Raw genomic sequence first — 19,670 nt, 5'->3', positions numbered from 1 at the left:
GGTTCTCTAGGGCGTGGGCGGAGGATGTGAGAAAGGGTAGATGGAAGATGAAGGGGGCGGCCTTGAGGGATGATGTGCATTGTAAAATTTAAATGGCCTAAAAGCTTGCGCTTGGAACGGTTGGATTAGTTAAGAGTGAGGAAGTCCCCAGAATCGTTCTATCAATTTTCTCTTTGGGTCTGCTGAAAGGCTTTTGGGTAGTCAAAAATGTGCGGCTGGGGAGGAGTCGGGGGGCAAGATGATCAGAAAGTCGTTTAGGATATGAACCGGAAACTGTATGTCATGATTGTTGGAGAGGATCCAGCAAATTGCCTCTGACAACATGTTGAAAAATAAGGCTGCTTCTGCAGCCGAAGTGAGGCAGTGAAGTAAAATTATTCTGCCAGCAGACACTGAATAGGTGACAAAAATCTGGGTGGATGGGCATGACTTTGGGGTAGAGGCAATGTTGACTTTGCCCAGCCAAGCACAGTGACTTTTTTTTTTTTTTTTTTTTTTAATAAATTAAAATTAAATTTAAATTATATTATATTAGGAAATTCACTGATTCAGGTTAGGCAAAGGCAGATTGGAGATTGGGGCAGATAAGGCTTCAAAAGGAATAATATTGTATAATTAGAACATGTGTTTTGGAAATAACACGTAGTTTTTGTAAAATCAACGAAATGAATGAAATGACTCGAAAAAGGATTCATTCATTTGCTGAACGAGCCACAAAGATCCGAGTCGGTAAAAATGATTCGAAATCATGCTAGACGTAATCCCTGTAATGGACGAAAGAGGGGGGAGGGGAGGAATGGCGGGCACTGGGGCTGCGCAATAAGTGTAGGGATGTTTGTTCGCGTTGGTTTTGGATGGCGGCGCTGCCGGCCATGGGAAGGAAAGGGGAGTGTGCTGAGGCATGGGCTGTGAATGGGACTTTTGCAGACTGCGGCGGTAAACTCACACTACCGCGGCGGTAACTCACGCTACCGCGGCGGTAACTCACGCTACCGCGGCGGCTTGAAGAAGCTGCTGGGTTGTGATCGAAGCCGTGAGCGGCGGGCTGGCGTTCGCTTTGGTAGATCGGCGCGGGATGTTTGCGCTGGCGAGTGCTTCCGTAGACCTGCCACGGTCCATTTCGCTGTTGCTGGAGCGGATGAGAAGGCTGAGGCGCGGAAGATGCCGGGGAAGGTGCCGGTGGTGGCGTGGCGAGAAGGCCTGCGGCCCCGTGGTGCAGCCGCGGGCTCGGTTGTAGGATCCTGCGGGGCGGTGGTGGCTTGAGTTGCGGCTAGGGTTGCTACGGGATCTCGTGCCGCTTCAAAAGCGTTATCCTCTGGATAAAAGGTGATCTCGGACATGTTCTCGGTGGTTGGATGTGCCAAAGTGTTGACGAGACAAGAGATGGTGAAGGTAGGAATGTTGTGATATTTATAGGGATTTCCTGGGTTGATTGGATATGGAGAATGATTGCTGAGGGTGAACCAGCCGTGTTAATTATCTGAGCGAGCTCCTCCCTAAAATTGTTCAAAAACATCACTTAATAAAAGGTCAATCCATCTAATTTGGTCCAACAACCAGTTTTGCTTCATAGCTTTTTTGTGTCATGGCCCACACATAAAGAAAAAAAAAAGTATAAAAGTTTTATTAAAAGGTTTACACTGTAGTGAATGGAAACATCAGTATGTCAGCTCAACAAGGTTGTAGCTCCTTGGATCAAAAACTGATCTGAATGTGATCTGAAGGTATGTCTGATGTCTGTTCGTACATAAACACCACTGACCTCCAAAACACACTTCTTCAGTGAGCATCAGTTACAAAACACAGACATGAGACCATATTGAAAACTGCTCGTGCAAAATACAATGTTTGTGGTCAGTGTGTCGAGAGGTCACTACACGGTTTGTTTTAAATTAATACGAATAGTTTCTTGTGTGTCTAATTTATGACTCCTATATGTCACTGTAATCGTCTTTACCTTGGTTACAAACGTCTTCAGTCAACCCTTCACTAGAGAAACAATGGTTTGCCTTTCTAAACCCCAATAGACTAGTCCTGACTGTAACAGTGGCTCATAAGGTGCCAATAAAATAATCTCCCTTTTAGGATTAGACTTGAGAAACACTGATTGGCCTTGACCTGACTATTAGCTATAGGAGCTATAACAAGTGTTTTGTTCCAGTTTTGCTCCAACCTTGATAAAAACTCACTTGTCTGTAGCTTTCTAGTAGCCATTAGATCTTGATTAGCTTGTTCAGGTGTTTAATTAGGGTTGGAGCTGAACTCTGTAGGACTGAGGCTCTCCAGGAAAGACATTGGCCACCTCTGGGCTACAAAATAATCACCCTTTTCAGATTAGATTTGAGAAACTGTTTGGCTAATCTACTACAAAGACCAGAGGTGGAAAGTAACGAATTACATTTACTCGCATTACTGTAATTGAGTAGGTTTTTTGTGTACTTCTACTTTTTAAAGTAACTTTTAAATTGTGTATTTTTACTTTTACTTAATTATGTTTTGATTCAAGTATTGTACTTAACATTCAGTGGTTGTGATGTTTAAAGTTTTATGGGATCATTTGCACTAAAATTTCCCTAAATGTTTTATATGGTTATTTAATATTTTATTGCATCTTATTTATTTGTTTTCATTGCACTTTAATTTGTAAAGTTGTTTCCTCAATTAAAAACAACCAGGTTGAGATTTATATCTCCTTGTCTTTTTTGAATAACACTAGAATCCCCCACCCACCCCTGCTGTTCAAAAAAAAATAAAAAAATAAAAAAATTACTCAGTAAATTTTACTCAGAGTAAAATTTTAAATGAGTTACTTTTTACTTTTACTTGAGTAGATTTTTTGACCAGTACTTTTACTTGTACTTAAGTAAAATTTCATTGAAGTAACAGTACTTTTACTTGAGTAGCATATTTTATTACCCTTTCCACCTCTGACAAAGACCCACCTGTGAGTGATTTCTCTAACATCCCAGAGCTGAAAATGAGACGTGCAGGAAAGGTGACATAAAGGAAAATCATATTTTGTTAAGGTGCCTTGCTATCATGCCATATTAAATAATTATCAATTTATATAATTTAGAATAATAATTATAAGTTTTATTTTGTGTGTGTGGTTCAGGAAGGGCAGCCGTCAGAGGACAGGTGTCCGCTAGGGGCCTCTGTAAATGTCCAGAAAGGTTGAACCTATAAGCAAATAAGCCAAAACATCTTGTGGGCCATGACTCAAAATCATCTGCCATGGGAAACCAAAAAAAAAAAAAAAAAAAAAAAAACGAATACAAAGATGTAAGCACTAAGTATTCTTGATCAAAAAACAATCAGCAGCAACATTTGCTGTTGGACTAATAATGTCAGGAAACATGACTGCCATTTTCACACTGATCCATTAAAACTAAAGAGTCACTGGAAACTGATGTTATTTTTCTTTTTCATTAAGTCTATAAATAATGTCCATATTCCACATGAAAACAGACAAAACAGAGAAACACAGAGCAGAATAACAAAACACAGCTGTGGCTGCACTATGAAGTATGTTTACTCACTCATCTGAGATCTGATCTTTTCTCTCTGTTTTTTCATCCTCTTCATTCGTTCTTCTGCTCTCTCTTCCTCTGCTCTTCTTCTCTCTTTCATCTCCTGTAAAATCTTTCTGTCTATTTCAAAATGGCAGCCGTTGTTTTGTGCCACTGTCTCCTCAATCTTCTCCAGCAGCTCCTTGATCTGAGTGTGGTCTCTCCTGTTCTGATTGTTGAGAACATGATACCTGTTCCCACATTTGTCCAGCAGCCACTGGAGATCCTGTCCTTCACTCTCAATGTGCTGCTCTATAGATGTGTCTAACAGAGAGTCTCCACGAGTGAACAGCACTATAGTGTGACTCCAGACTCTCTCACCGAGAAGATCCAGATGACCCTGCAATGCTTTTCTGTCAGTCTCTTTAAATCTAGTGTCCACACGTATGATCAGTAGTACAGCGTGTGGTCCTGGAGGACACAGAGACACACTGAGCAGAATCTCCTGTTTCAGTAACTCAGGACTCTTCTCTACAGTGTAATTCCTCCACCATCCTGGAGCTTCAATGACAGTGATGTGTCTGTCTGCTACTTCTCCATGTCTCCTCACACACTGAGCAGATCTCTTCAAGTCAAACTCCTCTCTGCCCAGGATAGTGTTTCCTGATGAACTCTTACCAGCATCTCTATAACCCATCAACACAATCCTCAGCTCTGAGAGACTTTGGGCATCACCTGCAACAAACAGAGAACAAAACACTCTTTTCCAAAATAATATTGTACTGAATATGTGCTCTAAATATGTGCTCTATATACATTTACATAAATCCCAAAGTAATAAAGCCAGGGATTGAGTACAGTGATAAAGCTTGACCAGGACTCTGACACAATGCTGCAAGGTTTCCATTATCTATAATAATTTAAGCATTCTTTCTTAATAAACACAGAAATGTCTTTCTTTTTTTTCTTTTTACCTCATTCAATTTTTATCTTTTTAATACACATGCATATGAATGACATTCAATGCTGAAATTAGCGTTAATTATTATTCCTGATGAATAACTTTTGTTTATAAACTACGAAAGAACTGCTTAAGAGGTTACTGAGATAAAGTTTACAGTATCTGTTTCAATGCACTATCAAACTACACATTATTGTTAAAAAATGTTTTTTTTTTTTTTTCATTAATCATAATCATAACTAACATTACTCTTCTTTGCATGCTTAACATTTGTCTTTTCCTTGCAGGCCTATTATTTGTATGCTTTTGAGAACAAAAATGTACCAACACTTCAGTTATTGTGTTGCAAAAACATATCCATAAGGACAAGACTTCATCTTTGCCATGCACCTTTGCTATATGAACTGTTGTATTGTTATTGTTAGGGGGATTCTCTGTGATTGGAATGAGGTTGTTCTCACTTGTTCAAAAACATTATCTGGAGTCTGTTACTGCTGTGCAGCAGGTTAGTGAAACACTATGGATCTTACAGGTATGTGCCAAAAAATTAGAATATCGAGGGAAAGTCCATTTATTTCAATATTTTGTTTCAAATAGTGAAACTTGTATGTTATATTATTTCACTACATACAAAGTGAAATATTTCAAGCCTTTATTTGTTACAATTTTAATGATTATGGATTAAAGACAAAAAACAAACAAATCTAGTATTTCACAAAATTAGAATATTTCATGTGTCCAATAAAAAAAGAAAACGATCTCAAACACATGTTGGCCTTCTGAAAGTGTGTTAATGTACTGTTTTATGTCCTCAGTACTTTGTTGGGCCTCCTTTTGCACTAATTCCAGCATCAAGGCGGCGATCAGTCTTTGACACAGTTGAGGTGTTATGGAGCCCAAGAGTCTTTGATATTGGCCTTCAGCTCATCTGCATTTCGGCGTCTGTTCCCTCATCTTCCTTTTAACAATACCCCATAGATTTTCAGTGGGGTTTAAGTCAGGAGAGTTTGCGGCCAATCAAGTACAGACTCTGGGACCTTGATTTCCAAATGAAATGCAAAATTTGCTTTCATCGGAAAACAGAACTTGGGACCACTGGGCAATAGACCAGTGCTTTTTCTCCTTACAGCTGTAGCCCATGTCATGCAGATGTCTGTATGCGGTGGTTCTTGATGCACTGACACCAGCCTCAGTCCACTCCTTATGAAGCTCCCCCTGATTTCTGAACAGTTCTTGCTTGACAATCCTCTCAAGGCTACGGTCATCCCTGTCACTTGCGCACCTTATCCGGCCACGTTTTTCCCTTCCTCTTAACACTCTGTTAATATACTTTGATACTTCGCTCTGTGAGCATCCAGCTTCTTTTGCAATTGCCTTTTGAGACTTTTCCTCCTTATGGAGGGTGTCAATGATGGTCTTCTGCACAAGCGTCAAGCCAGCAGTCTTACCCATGATCCTGAAGCCTACTAAGCCAGACTGAGACAATTTAAAGGCTGAGGAAACCTTTGCAGGTGTTTTGCGTTAATTATCTGACTAGATTGGGACACAGAGAGCCTACAATGTTGACCTTTGTCATGATATTCTAATTTTGTGAAATACTGTATTTGTTTTTTTTTATCTTTAATCCATAATCATTAATATTGAAACAAATAAAGGCTTGAAATGTTTTACTTTGTGTGTAGTGAACTAATATAACATACAAGTTTCACTCTTTGAAACAAATTATTGAAATAAATGGACTTTCCCTCAATATTCTACTTTTCTGGCACATACCTTTAGTTCTGAGTGATAGTTTTCAAAAGGGGCGAGATGCCATCTGACTCAGTCGGGTGTCGTCTGTAGACATACTATATTATAAACTTTGTAAGTATCCATATGAATTCAGCTCTCAAATTAGAGTTAAACAAAAGTAATTTTTGTGATAATTATAAATTAATGGAGAAAGTAAGATTGCACTGCGCATTAAAGAGTTCACAAGACTAAATTGTAAGATGCAGAATAATGTATTTAATAATTATATTCTTTAAAAAAACAATTATTTAACTTGTATCAGCAAGCATTTAAATTAATGAATAAATCTCTCTTGTATACACACCTGGAAAAACATTAATCGCTGCTCTGGTTGCTATTAGCACCATTAAATACATGACTGTCTTACATTCACATTTATTTAGTGGATGCAAATAAAGCCAAAAAGTCCACTTGTGTCTATTTATATTTATAAAAGATTTAATGAAAAACTAATCCAAAGTGTCATAAATATAACAAAAAGTCATACCTGTTTAGACCAAAATGAAAGTGAAAGCATTAAGAGAAACTGTAAACATGTTGATGACATTTGTACTTTCATACAAATAGCCCTCAGTTAAGTAGGAAGCTTACCAGAATCCATTTTAATGGACATATTGTTGTCTCAGTTGGAGCTCCAAAGTAAATATAGTGCCATCAGCAGTCTAGTGTTCACTTGCGCCGTGCTTTCAAACTGTTTTACGAGACTCACTTCCTGGTGCACCGTGGCAAACAGGGGGTGTGTCAGCTGATGTTTAAGGTTTTCTTCAAGGTAAACTGTTTGCAATTTAAAGTGACAGTATCTTATGTTTAACGATTAAATCTAAACTAAGATGACTCTATGAGGTAACCCTAAACCTTCAACCTATTCTAATGCTGACAATGATACATAATGAAAAGACATCATATAGAAATAGAAGACTTCACACCAGGAAATAACCAAAAATAATAGTGCATTAGTGCCCACCCACCAAGCCAGCTACAAGAAGAATCACAGCATGACAAACTTTTATGCAAGAAAGTATGTAAAATCATATTGAACAAAAAGACAAACAAGACTGTGTACTTATTAGCTTTAATGAGGGAAAGAACTACAGTCCCCTGAAGCATTGTTAATGAAATCAAGGAAATCAAATGAAACTATCAACTGGTTTTAGCTATAGAAAATACATTTTTAATTTATTGCAAAATATGCATTTATGTACTTACAAACACATATACATATATTTTATTGTGTATGGAGACATTCATGCTCTAATGTAACTTTTCACCACAAATTCCACTATTAAACAAAAGTATTAAAAAAAAGGAGGAATTAATGAGAACAGGTACAACAATACTGTATAATTAGATAACTTAAGCGCTCACAAAAGCTGTATTTTTAAAGGTTTATCAATTAGCATTAAAATTAAAATTAATTTACAAATGGATAATAAATTTCCCCTATGAGTTTTTACTTCTGAACTGTTGCACTCTATTTAATCTTCATCTTTCACTGCTGTTTTACAGCAAAAAAAGAAAAAAGAAAAGAAAAAAAATGTATTTGATACATTAAAACAACCCTGTAATTCATAATTCTTTAAGACTGAAAGAAGACCATGCTTTTTGTGTTGTGGCTCCAAGGCTCTGAAACTTGCTTACTTTAACATTGAGAACTACGGGTTCTGTAGAGTCTTTTGGAAAAAAAACCAAAACATTTAAAGACACATCTTTTTGGACAAGCCTTTAACTATATGGTTTGGTATGAGGACCCTATTGGATCTGCTTCTTTTCTTCTTCTTCTTCTTCTTCAAAATTAATCACATTTTTGAGGGCCTAAACATGTCCGAGAACTCTCGTCTATGTACGTCTGATATTGGTTTCAGAAGTGGGTGTGGCAAAATGGCTCGATAGCACCACCTTTACACGTTCACCGGTGTGCGCTTTCAGCTTCGTTTCACGTACATGCAAGAAAATTGGTACACACATGTAACACACTAATACCTACAAAAAAGCCTCTTGGAGCAAAATCCAAAACTTAACAGGAAGTCGGTTATTTTTCATTTTCTCAACAAATTTTATGTAATTTTTGCCATTTTCGGGCGTCGTACTTGAACGAACTCCTCCTAGAGATTTATTTGGATCAACACCAAATTTGGTGAGTCTAATCTAAAGCCCTTGGGCGTGTCCGTGGCGGCCTGGCAAATTTCGATGTTTCGCCATGTAACAGGAAGTTGCTATAACTCAGGCATACAATGTCCGATCTGCCTCAAACTTCACATGTTTGATAAGAGTCCTGGCCTGAACACATGTGAATGCAAATATTCTCTCACAATCATAGGGCCACCTGTTGGCAACAGGAAATGACTTGTAACAAACTCCTCCTACAGATTTAATGATATCAACATTATATTTGGTCAGTCTAATCTAAAGGCCTTAGTGATGTTAAATTGTGAAGAACCAAGAGTTTTGGTTATAGGGCGTGTCCGTGGCGGCGTGACAAAGTTTGATGTTTCATCATGAACATAGAAGTTGTTATAACTCAGACATAAAATGTCCAATCTGCCTTAAACTTCACAGGTTTGGTTAGAGTCCTGACCTGAAGACACCTAAAGGCCAATATTCAGATATTATCATAGCGCCACCTGTTGGCAGCAGGATATATCATATCTTTCACTAACTTAAACATACCAAGGTCAATCTGCACCAAACTTCATATGTTTGATAAAAGTGCTGGCCTGAACACATCTACATGCCAATAATCAGTTATAGGCATAACGCCACCAGCTGGCAGCAGGAAGTTTGGCACATATAAATGATTTTAACATATTTCTCCTATATATACTCTATTAAAAGCATACTGCCCACCGTTGGCTGTTTTCCAGCCATCGGCGGTGAGCCTGGGTGCGAGGGCCCTTTCATCGCTGCTTGCAGCTTTAATTATTGAATTTTTGTGGTATTTGTACAGTTGGTATTTTAGTTGTTTTAGTTATATTTTATTGTAAAGTACTTACATTCATGAAATAGATTTTACTCAAACCATTTATTTTTTCCATTTTAGTTATGGTTAAATTAAAAGTTTGATCATTAATTTTAGGACAGTAAACACACACAAGCCTTTTTCAGAAACCAATCACCTCACAGCTTCTACATTTTACAAAACAACCATTCTTTTCACGAGTCATTCTGCAGCAGTTTAAACCAGTTTCTCCGGCTCACCTGAATGTTTATGAGAATCTCTCTCTCACAGCTTCCATCTGCTGCGGCTCACGGGTGAGTAAGAACAGGAATCCTCCTCCTCCTGCTCCTACCAGACTCTGTCCTAAACTCAGACGATACACACACCAGCTCACTGCACCTACAACACAAACACACAACTTTTTACATATATTTACTAATATTTGTGCCTTTATTTGATCTGTACCACAGTATGTCCTCTTACCCAGAGCAGGTCAGTAAGATCCTCACAGAGTGTTTCTGTAAAAAATGCTGCAGATCGGTTCACCGCTGGTACTGACCAACAGCAGATGAGGCTCTGGAATACGCCGAACTCGAGATCCAATCGGCCGTTTTTCTCCACCTTAACGGCCACATTGACCACCAATCCACCATGTTCAAATGATATAGTAGGAGAGTAACTGCAGCCACCTGATGTCATATTCAAACACACTTTTAGCACACACTGTCAAAGACCAAAGAAAACTTAATTATTTTGATTTAAATTTTTCTACTTGACATGAAGAGAAATTTACTGAATGGCATTTCAAAGAAATTCAACATAAGAAAGGCATCTTGAAAATAAAGAATGCTTCAATTTCAGTCAACAAAAGATAATTTATTAAACAAAATGAAATATATAAACAATGCATCCGCACTACTGTAAAAAATAACAGTCTTTAAGTAAATAAGACTTTTTATTTATTTTGAAAGAAGTCTTTTAGGCTCAGCATTTATTTGATCAAAAAACAGTAACATTGTAAAATATTACTACGATTTAATATAATTTTTTACATTTAAATAAATGTTAAAATGTAATTTATTCCTGTGAAACAAAGCAGAATTTTCAGCATCGTTACGCAAGTTCTCAGTGTCACATGATACCTCAGAAATCGTTCTAATACTGTATGCTGATTTGCTGTTCAAAAAACTTTTCTTATTATCAATGTTGAAAGCAGGTATGCTGCCTAATGGTTTTGTGGAAACTGATGCATTTTTATTCAAGATTGATTGAAACACTGTTTATTTGTTTTGTAACATTCAAAATTCCCTCTTCCAGGAGCTTAAAAGCAGAAGCCCATGATTGATTCGCTGCGGGTCCACAGCATAAACCACCTTGATCCTCACTAGCCACACAGCCAAGGACATCAGCGATATAGGCGAGACAACAGGCTGCTACTCCAAGATCACCACTGCTACCTGCAGCAACTGAGAAAACAGCAAAATCATTAGTATTCTCAAAACTCAATATTTAAGCCAGCCAATGCTCTGAAGAATGGCAGTAGACTGAGACCCATGTGGCCCTGCAGAGTGTCTACAGCTCTCCATCGACCCACAATGAAGAACAGCTCAGCGCAGCTCTACCTGCTGATAATCCCTGAGCAAGAGTCTCCAGGCTTCACTCCAGCTGTCCAGCCCAGCATCGAAACCCAGGAGCCAACAAACACCCTCTACTCCAATGGGTCCTGAATGTGGCATGAACACTGGAAACAGTTGGGTGTCCAGCAAACAGCAACACATTCCTGATTATTGCTTACAAGATTCACTTAAAGTGCATATGGAATATACACAACCAATTTCATGTCAGTAATGTGACATTTTCTAATGAAACAGGATAGTCATTGAAAAAAAAAAAGTGGTCAGTTTTGATTTCAGATCTTTAAATCGTTAAGAGCTGTAGGTGGCAGCGCTGCACAGCAACTCCTGCTGACACACAAACAGCATCTCCTTCCAGCACACTACTTATTCATGCTGCTGCCTTCTGCCACAGACTTAATGTCATTTAAAACAGAAACTGTACTGCAAGAAAAGTTAAGCCTTTGTTTTAAAACCCCAGAGAGAAATTCACATTTCCCACCTGAATATGAAAGATAATTCCTCAGATAAATGACACACATGCACTTGGCTGTCCACCTGATCTAAAAGAAAACATGATTCATCAGACCAGCAACCTTCTTCTATTGCTCCATGGTCCAGCTCTGATGCTCACATGTCCATTGTAGGACACACTGACTGGTCTGCAGCTATGCAGCCCCATACACAGCAAACTGCAATGCACTATGTGTTCTGACATCTTTCTATCATGGACAGCAATAATTGGTCCTTGTCAAAATCCTCAGATCTTTATATATCTCACCTTTGGTGCCAGTGTAACAATATAAATAATGTTATTTGCTTCACCTGTCAGTGGTTGTAATGTTATGGCTGATCAGTGTGTGGTGCTTTTAACTTTTCTTTTACTTTGTAATGAATTTTCTGAGATTATTGATTCATTATAATAATAATAATAATAATAATAATAAAAAGAGATTCATAATATTTATACCAGTGTATATATATTGCCCGTGTCTACATGATTTAATTTGGAAATTTTAAGTCTAATATAACTTTGAATATATAACTTGGAAATCCAAGATTCCGAAAGCATGGCAGCCGTGTTGCGAGCTCCGAGCAAACTCTGCAGTTTTTCGTGTGTTTTTCTTGTTTTTCTGTTGTCTTATGTGTTGGACGTTGTTAGTATAACTTTTTACGATAGACACACGCTTTTAAATATTGGCTCCTTTGTCGCGCAACGCAAACCGGACTTTAAGTTCTTGAACGCCGGCGTTTTGTTTACGGATACCGCATCAGAGCCCTTTGTCTGGGCCGCGTGGCTGCGACTGAGGAAACGCCGCCGGAAAAGAGGAAAGAGAGCTGGCGTCCTTGTTAGACTCAGACGCCGTCCCCTCCGACCTCCTCTCCCAACAATTTTGCTGGCTAACGTTCAGTCACTGGACAACAAACTCTGTGAACTGCGGGCACGCATCTCATACCAACGAGAAATAAGGGACTGCTGCATTATTTGCCTCACAGAAACATGGATGTCTGCAGTGATTCCAGACTCTGCCATCGAGCTTACGGGGTTCTCCGTGCATCGCTCGGACAGAATGAAGGAGCTCACAGGAAAAAACAGAGGTGGGGGTGTTTGTTTCTTTATCAACAACTCGTGGTGTGATGAAAGGAACCTACACTCCATCAAATCATTCTGCTCTCCTGAATTGGAATTTCACATGCTTCTGTGTCGACCATTCTGGTTGCCGAGGGAGTTTGCAGCGATCATAATCACAGCTGTTTACATTCCCCCTCAAGCCAACACAGACCAGGCACTCAAGGAACTGTATGGGCATATAAGCGAGCAGGAAACCGTGTACCCAGATGCGGCGTTTATTGTTACGGGGGACTTTAACAAAGCCAACCTACGAACAATAGCTCCAAGATTTTTCCAGCACATCACAATCAACACGCGTGGTGATCGTGTACTGGACCACTGCTACTCTCCCTTCCGTGACGCATACAAATCCCTCCCTCGCCCACCTTTTGGCAAATCGGACCATCTTTCCGTTCTGCTCCTGCCTGCTTATAGGCAGAAACTGAAACGGGAAGCACCCGCCCTCAGGGAAATTAATGCTGGTCGGACCAATCGGACGCTATACTACAGGACTGTTTTGATCACGTGGACTGGGACATGTTCCGGGCGGCATATGATGACGACATAGAGGCGTACTCAGATGCAGTAACGTGTTTCATCAGGAAGTGTGTAGAAGATGTAGTGCCGACAAAAACAATCCGCATCTACCCCAACCAAAAACCGTGGATTAACAGTGATGTTCGAGCAGCCCTGTCAGCGCGAACATCTGCTTTCAATTCTGGAAACCCTGACGATCGCAAACGAGCCAGTTACGATCTCAGGAAATCCATCAAAGCAGCCAAACGACAATACAAAAACAAAGTTGAAAATCAATTAAAAACCAATAACGCAAGAGGTATGTGGCAAAGCATCAATAACATTACTGATTTTAAAGGGAAAAAACCAGCTACTGTGAACATTGCCGCCTCTCTACCGGATGAGCTTAATCATTTTTATGCTCGTTTCGAGGCTCAAAACACCACCCACGCAGAGAGCGCTCCTGCGGCTGCTGCAGAAGAGGCGAGAGCACTCTCCATTTCTGTCGCGGATGTAACCCGATCCTTCCGACGGGTGAATATACGCAAAGCAGCGGGTCCTGATGGCATCCCAGGACGTGTGCTCCGAACATGCGCATTCCAACTAGCTGGGGTTTTCACAGATATTTTCAACCTCTCCCTCACTCTGTCTGTGGTTCCCTCGTGCTTTAAAAAAATCCACCATTGTGCCCATACCCAAGAAAAACAAAATCACATGCTTGAATGACTGGAGGCCTATTGCTCTGACACCCATCTTCAGCAAGTGTTTTGAAAGACTCATCAGAGACTACATCTGCTCTGTGCTGCCTGCATCACTAGACCCGTTACAATTTGCTTAGCGTAGCAACCGTTCCACAGACGACGCTATTGCTTTCACCCTACACACTGCTCTCTCCCACCTGGAAAATAAAAACACCTATGTGAGACTGCTGTTTGTGGACTATAGCTCAGCATTTAATACCATAGTGCCTGCCACACTTGTCGCGAAGGACTAGGCTCTCAGGCTCTCGGACTAAACAGATCTCTGTGCAGCTGGATCATGGACTTCCTGACGGGCAGAAATCAGGTGGTCAGAATGGGCAGCAACACTTCATCTCCGCTGACCCTCAACACTGGTGCTCCTCAGGGCTGCGTTCTCAGCCCACTCCTGTACTCCCTCTACACACATGACTGTACATCCACGCACAGCTCCAACGTCATCATCAAATTTGCTGACGACACAACGGTGATAGGCCTGATCACTGACAATAATGAGACTGCCTACAGAGAGGAGGTGAGCACCCTGACCAAATGGTGTCAGGAGAACCACCTCTCACTCAACATCAATAAGACCAAGGAGCTGGTGGTGGATTTCAGGAGGCAGAGCAGAGAACACACACCAATCACCATCAACGAGACACCTGTGGAGCGGGTTAACAACTTCAAGTTCCTCGGTGTTCACATCAGTGAAGATCTCACATGGTCCGCTCACACAGACGCAGTGCTGAAGAAGACACACCAACGCCTCCTCTTCTTGAGACGTATGAGGAAGTTTGGAATGAGCCCCAGCATCCTCAGAACATTCTACACCTGCACTGTGGAGAGCATCCTGACCGGCTGCATCTCCTGCCTGGTTTGGAAACACCACCGCTGGCAACCGCAAAGCTCTACAAAGGGTTGTGCGAACTGCCCGCCACATTGTTGGAGGTGAGCTTCCCTCCCTCCAGGACATCTACACCAGGCGGTGTGTAAGGAAAGCCAAGAGGATCATCAGTGACTCCAGCCACCCGTCCCACAGACTGCTCTCTCTGCTGCCCTCAGGAAGACACCTCCGCAGCATCCGATCCCGCACTAGCCGACTAAAGGATAGCTTTTTCCCCACGGCTACCAGGCTAATAAACAATCAGAACTAACACACCTAGCAGCATACTCCCACTACATCATATGCCACACACTGCCCTTTATCACTGGACTCTATGCACACATTGCACTTAATACAATAATATATCTGATACACTGCAAACCATCCAATACACATCCATCTCCTTGCATATCCATCTATACATAATCTACTGCACCTTTGCACTGTTGACAATCTCCCTTAGTGGAATCTGAGTGTGCTACACACAGGTGAGTGGGCCATACAAACCACCTGTGGCATCACACTCTGCCCTATTTGCACATTCACAATATGATTAATATATGTCTAAAATTGCACTGGAATCTTTGCACTATGTGCTATCCTCCATATCTCTCTTCTGCCCAATTTCATATAAATAATACCTCTTTTGCACATTTCCTTAAAATACAGCTCAACTTGCACTGTATTGCTAACTGTTAATATGTCTTATCGTACACTGTGTGTACTATGTATGTATGTATGTATGTATGTATATATTGCACATTGTCACTATATATACTATAGTATATATACAGTATATATACTGTATAATCCTGTAAGGTATGTAACTGTCTGTTTGGTATACAACTGTCCATATGTAAATTGTCCCTGCACTGTCTGGAGCTCGCTCCTAAGAATTTCACTCACCTAGGCACAGGTGCTGTGGTGATGTGACAATAAAGTGATTTGATTTGATTTGACTTTTTAAAACCTGTTACAGCATTTCTTAGTTTAAATAAAATGTATTTAAACTAAGAGTAGATAACTTAAACAAGTAGAATGTAAATAGACAAACATACAAGAGCAGGTATATTAGCAAAACATCACATCAAGCACATCATTAAAAAAGTCTGAACCCAGTAAGAAGTCAGTTACTCATCAATCCAAGATAGTTCACGTAAGAGCCATTGTTCAGCCACTGTATAGTGGAAATACAACATCAAATGTTCCAAACCATAAAGCATAGTCCAGGAAACAGGTGATCAAAGATGTACAAGTCTAGCTGAAGTGTTTATATTCTTTGATGAATGAGACCCAAAGAGAACCCTCTGAACAAACATGCAAAACAGAATTCAGAACACACAAGTCACAATTAAAACAAACACAAAATTACAAAATAAATACAACTTACATTAAATGTAGTACAAAAGATGTTCCATTATAGGGTCTCCTGCTTAGAGCTGAGTTAAGTACAAACACTCAAAGCCACTTCCTCTAGAACCCCCATCCACCCCCACCGTGGTCCCCCTTGAGGTAGGGAGTAGAATTACAACAAACAACACACACACACACACACACACACACACACACACACACATACATAAATACATACATACATACATATATATATATATATATATATATATATATATATATAATTCTATAAATTTCGAAAAAAACAATCTACTGTATAAGAACAGAGGAGCAAAGATGCAGAAAATACAGGGACAAATTGTTGATCAATCACAAAATGAAGTTTTGGTAAAAAGCAGTTAAGCTAGACTGAGAGGAGAGGTGATGATCTGTGAGCAGCAGTGTGGGTTCATGCCCAGAAAGAGCACCACGGATGCAATGTTTGCTTTGAGAGTATTGTTGGATAAGTATAGAGAAGGCTAGAAAGAGTTGATTTGTGTGTTTGTGGATAAAAAAAAAAAAAAAAAAACTTATGACAGGGTGCCGAGAGAAGAGTTTTGGTACTGTATGAGGAAGTCAGGAGTGGCAAAGAAGTATGTAAGAGAGGTGCAGGATATGTATGAGGACAGTGTGACAATGGTGAGGTGTGCAGTAGAAAGAACAGACGGTTCAAGGTGAAAAGCGGGATTGCATCAAGGATCTTAGCCCTTTCTTGTTTGCAGTGGTGATGGACAGGTTAACAGATGAGATCAGATAGGAACCCCCATGTACTATGATGTTCACATATTGTGATTTGTTTTTAGAGTAGGGAACAGGTCGAGGTGTGTTTGGAGAAGTGGCGAGAAGGAGTACACACTGCAGAGAAGGAGAATGAAGGTCAGTAAAAGCAAGACACATGTGCATACATGGGAGAGAGGACAAGAGAACGGTGCAGTGACAAGGTACAGAAGTAGTGAAGGTGGAGGAGTTTAAATACTTGAGGTCAGTTGTCCAAAGTAATGGAAAGTGTGGTAGAAAAGTTATAAAGACAGTGCAAGCAGGATGGAATGGATGGAGAGTGATTTGCGATAGAAGGGTATCTGCAAGAGTGAAAGGCAAAGTTTACAAGACGGTAGTGAGACCAGCAATGTCGTATGGCTTGTAGACAGTGGCACTGACAAAAAGACATGAGAAGGAGCTGGAGAAGACAAAGTTGAAGATGCTGTGATTTTCTCTGAGAGTGACAAGGATGGACAGGATCAGAAGTTAAGATCATATTAAAGGGACAGTGCAGATAGGACAGTTTGTGGATAACATTTGTAGGCAAGACTATGGTTTGGGCATGTGCAGAGGAGAGATGCAGGGTATGTCAGGAGCAGAGTGTTGAGGATGGAGCCACCGGGCAGAAGGAGAAGAGGAAGACTGAAAAGGAGGTTCATGGATGTGGTGATGGAGGACATGTGGGTGGTTGGTGTGACAGAGGAAGACACTGTTGACAGAGAAAAAGATGATCCGTTGTGGTGACTCCTAATCAGGAGACGCCAAAAGTAAAGACACTGACAGTGAGTCAGTGTCTTTATTCTCATGTTTTGTGATTTTGTGCATGTCCTGTGTTCTTTTGGGTCCTGAATGTTCAACAGATTCAGAAATGGGCCGCACAGACCCGAATCCTGAGCTGTGAGATGAGACTTTTGAGCGTGATGAGCTAAAAACTGAAGCACTGTCTGCTTGTGATAGTGATCTGAATGAACTGTAAGCAGAACTTCCCATAGACCTCGTTCCCAATCTCTAATCTACATTTACTTGAAGAAAAAAAAATAAAAATAAATAGAAACAGAATATTTCAATTCACACAGTATTTTCTAAAAATGATGTACTCTATTGCAAGGAATAATTTCATGAAGGAGTAAATACCACTACTAAAGATCACTACATTCATTTTCCACCAGATAATGCTTTATTAATATGAAGATCAAATTATATTGGTAAAAAAAAATCAATTTCTGTAAAACTGAGAGAATGAAATTAGATTGTTTATCTCCACAACATGTCAGACAATGTACACAATGTACAGCAAGTACAGCAAAAACAGTAACATTTAGAAATATTTTTACAATTTAATATAACTGCTTTCGATTTGAATATATTTTACAATGTGATTTCAAAGCTGAATTTTTACCATCATTACTCCAGTCACATGATACTTTAGGAATCATTCTAAAATTCTGATTTGCTGCTCAAAAAACATTTATTAAAATATTTATTTACAGCACATCAGCATATTCTTTATTAATACTATCAGGGTCAGAGATGGGAAGTAACAAAGTACAATTACTTTGTTACTGTACTTAAGTAGAATTTTCGGGTATCTATACTTTACTTCACTACTTATTTTTGTGGCAACTTTCTACTTTTTACTTCGTACAATTTAACATGAGTATCTGTACTTTCTACTCCCAACATTTTCAAATCAGTGTTGTTGTTTTTGCGAGAAATTTAAGCCATTTGGCAACACATTTGACACATCCATATTAATAATATGCGCCATGCATACAACAGACTGATTGGTTCGTGCTTAGAAACGTATGTAAACACACAATGAAAAGACAGTCCTATTGGTGCATTTGTTTTTATACGCTCTGACACGCACAATATGTTGAACGTGAAAACCAGGCGACAACTCGTTGGGAAATCAAAGCACCAAGAAGCATAACGGACTGATAAAACTGGCGAAATGACACATAAAACTGGTGAGGGTGATAGTGGATAAACTCCAATAAACTTTTCCCTAAAATGGTGGTTTCGTCCTTCGCAAGGTTACTTTATACTTTTATACTTTAAGTACATTTTAGAGCCTGTACTTTTTACTTTAACTTGAGTAAAAATTTGAGTCAATACTTCAACTTTTACTAGAGTCTTTTTAAACACAGGTATCTATACTTTTACTTAAGTAAAGAATGTGTGTACTTTTGACACCTCTGGTCAGGCTACACCAGCGTCTACTGTATTGGTTGAAAGTGCCAACTGCCACATAAAACAAAAGATGCTCACTCAGTGATGGTGTTTCCATGCTGTTATGTATTTTTTGGACACTGGACTCATATCTTCTTGTGTGAGATGAATCTCTGGAAAGTGATGACCTAATGTCTGCTTTTGATTTTGATCTGAATGATCAAATGAACTTCCCAGAGACGACGTATTAGACCGCTCATATCTACTCACTGCAAAAAGAAAAGGGAATTAAAAAGGGGATTTCTGCATGGAATAAGTACATAAAGCATGATAACTTTTAAAACATTATCCAAACAATCATCATGTTGATTTATAAAAAACATTTTTCTATTTTATATTTTGATTTTAATATTTATTATTATTAATCTAATGGCTTGAACATTAATTATATCAATGACTTGACTATACTGTAGATTTAAATGTTTAAAACTTAAATTTTAGATTTTTTTTTAAAGGGCACCTATAATGCAAAATGCACTATTACATGGTGTTTGGACATTTATGTGTGTTGGCAGTGTGTGAACAAAACCACCCTACAATGATAAAAATCCACACACTCCCTTTTTAAATCCCCATTAAAGCAAATCTCATTAGGCATGCTGTTTTGATTCTCTTAGCAATTTGACATCACATAGTTTAGGCCCCGCCCACAGTCTCTGACTGACAGTCCTGCATTAGCATACCATGGGCTGTGAAAACTCTACAAGTACATAAGTGTATCGAATAGCCA

The 19,670-nt window shown here is 39.4% G+C and overlaps 1 protein-coding gene across 1 annotated transcript in view; it reads right to left on the bottom strand.

Moving 5' to 3' along the window:
- Positions 1–3,531: 3,531 nt before the first annotated feature.
- LOC141301010 (GTPase IMAP family member 8-like) overlaps positions 3,532–19,670 on the bottom strand; it is a 43,091-nt gene continuing 26,952 nt past the window's right edge. Inside the window, exon 5 of the mRNA XM_073831267.1 lies at positions 3,532–4,244. Coding sequence (XP_073687368.1) covers positions 3,532–4,244 — 713 coding nt within the window. The remainder of the gene's footprint in view (positions 4,245–19,670) is intronic.

The sequence above is a fragment of the Garra rufa genome, chromosome 25, assembly GCF_049309525.1.
Source record: "Garra rufa chromosome 25, GarRuf1.0, whole genome shotgun sequence".
In the NCBI taxonomy this organism is placed as follows: Eukaryota; Metazoa; Chordata; class Actinopteri; order Cypriniformes; family Cyprinidae; genus Garra; species Garra rufa.
Note: the sequence above shows the minus strand (reverse complement) of the source record. Positions and strands in the feature narration are given on the sequence as shown.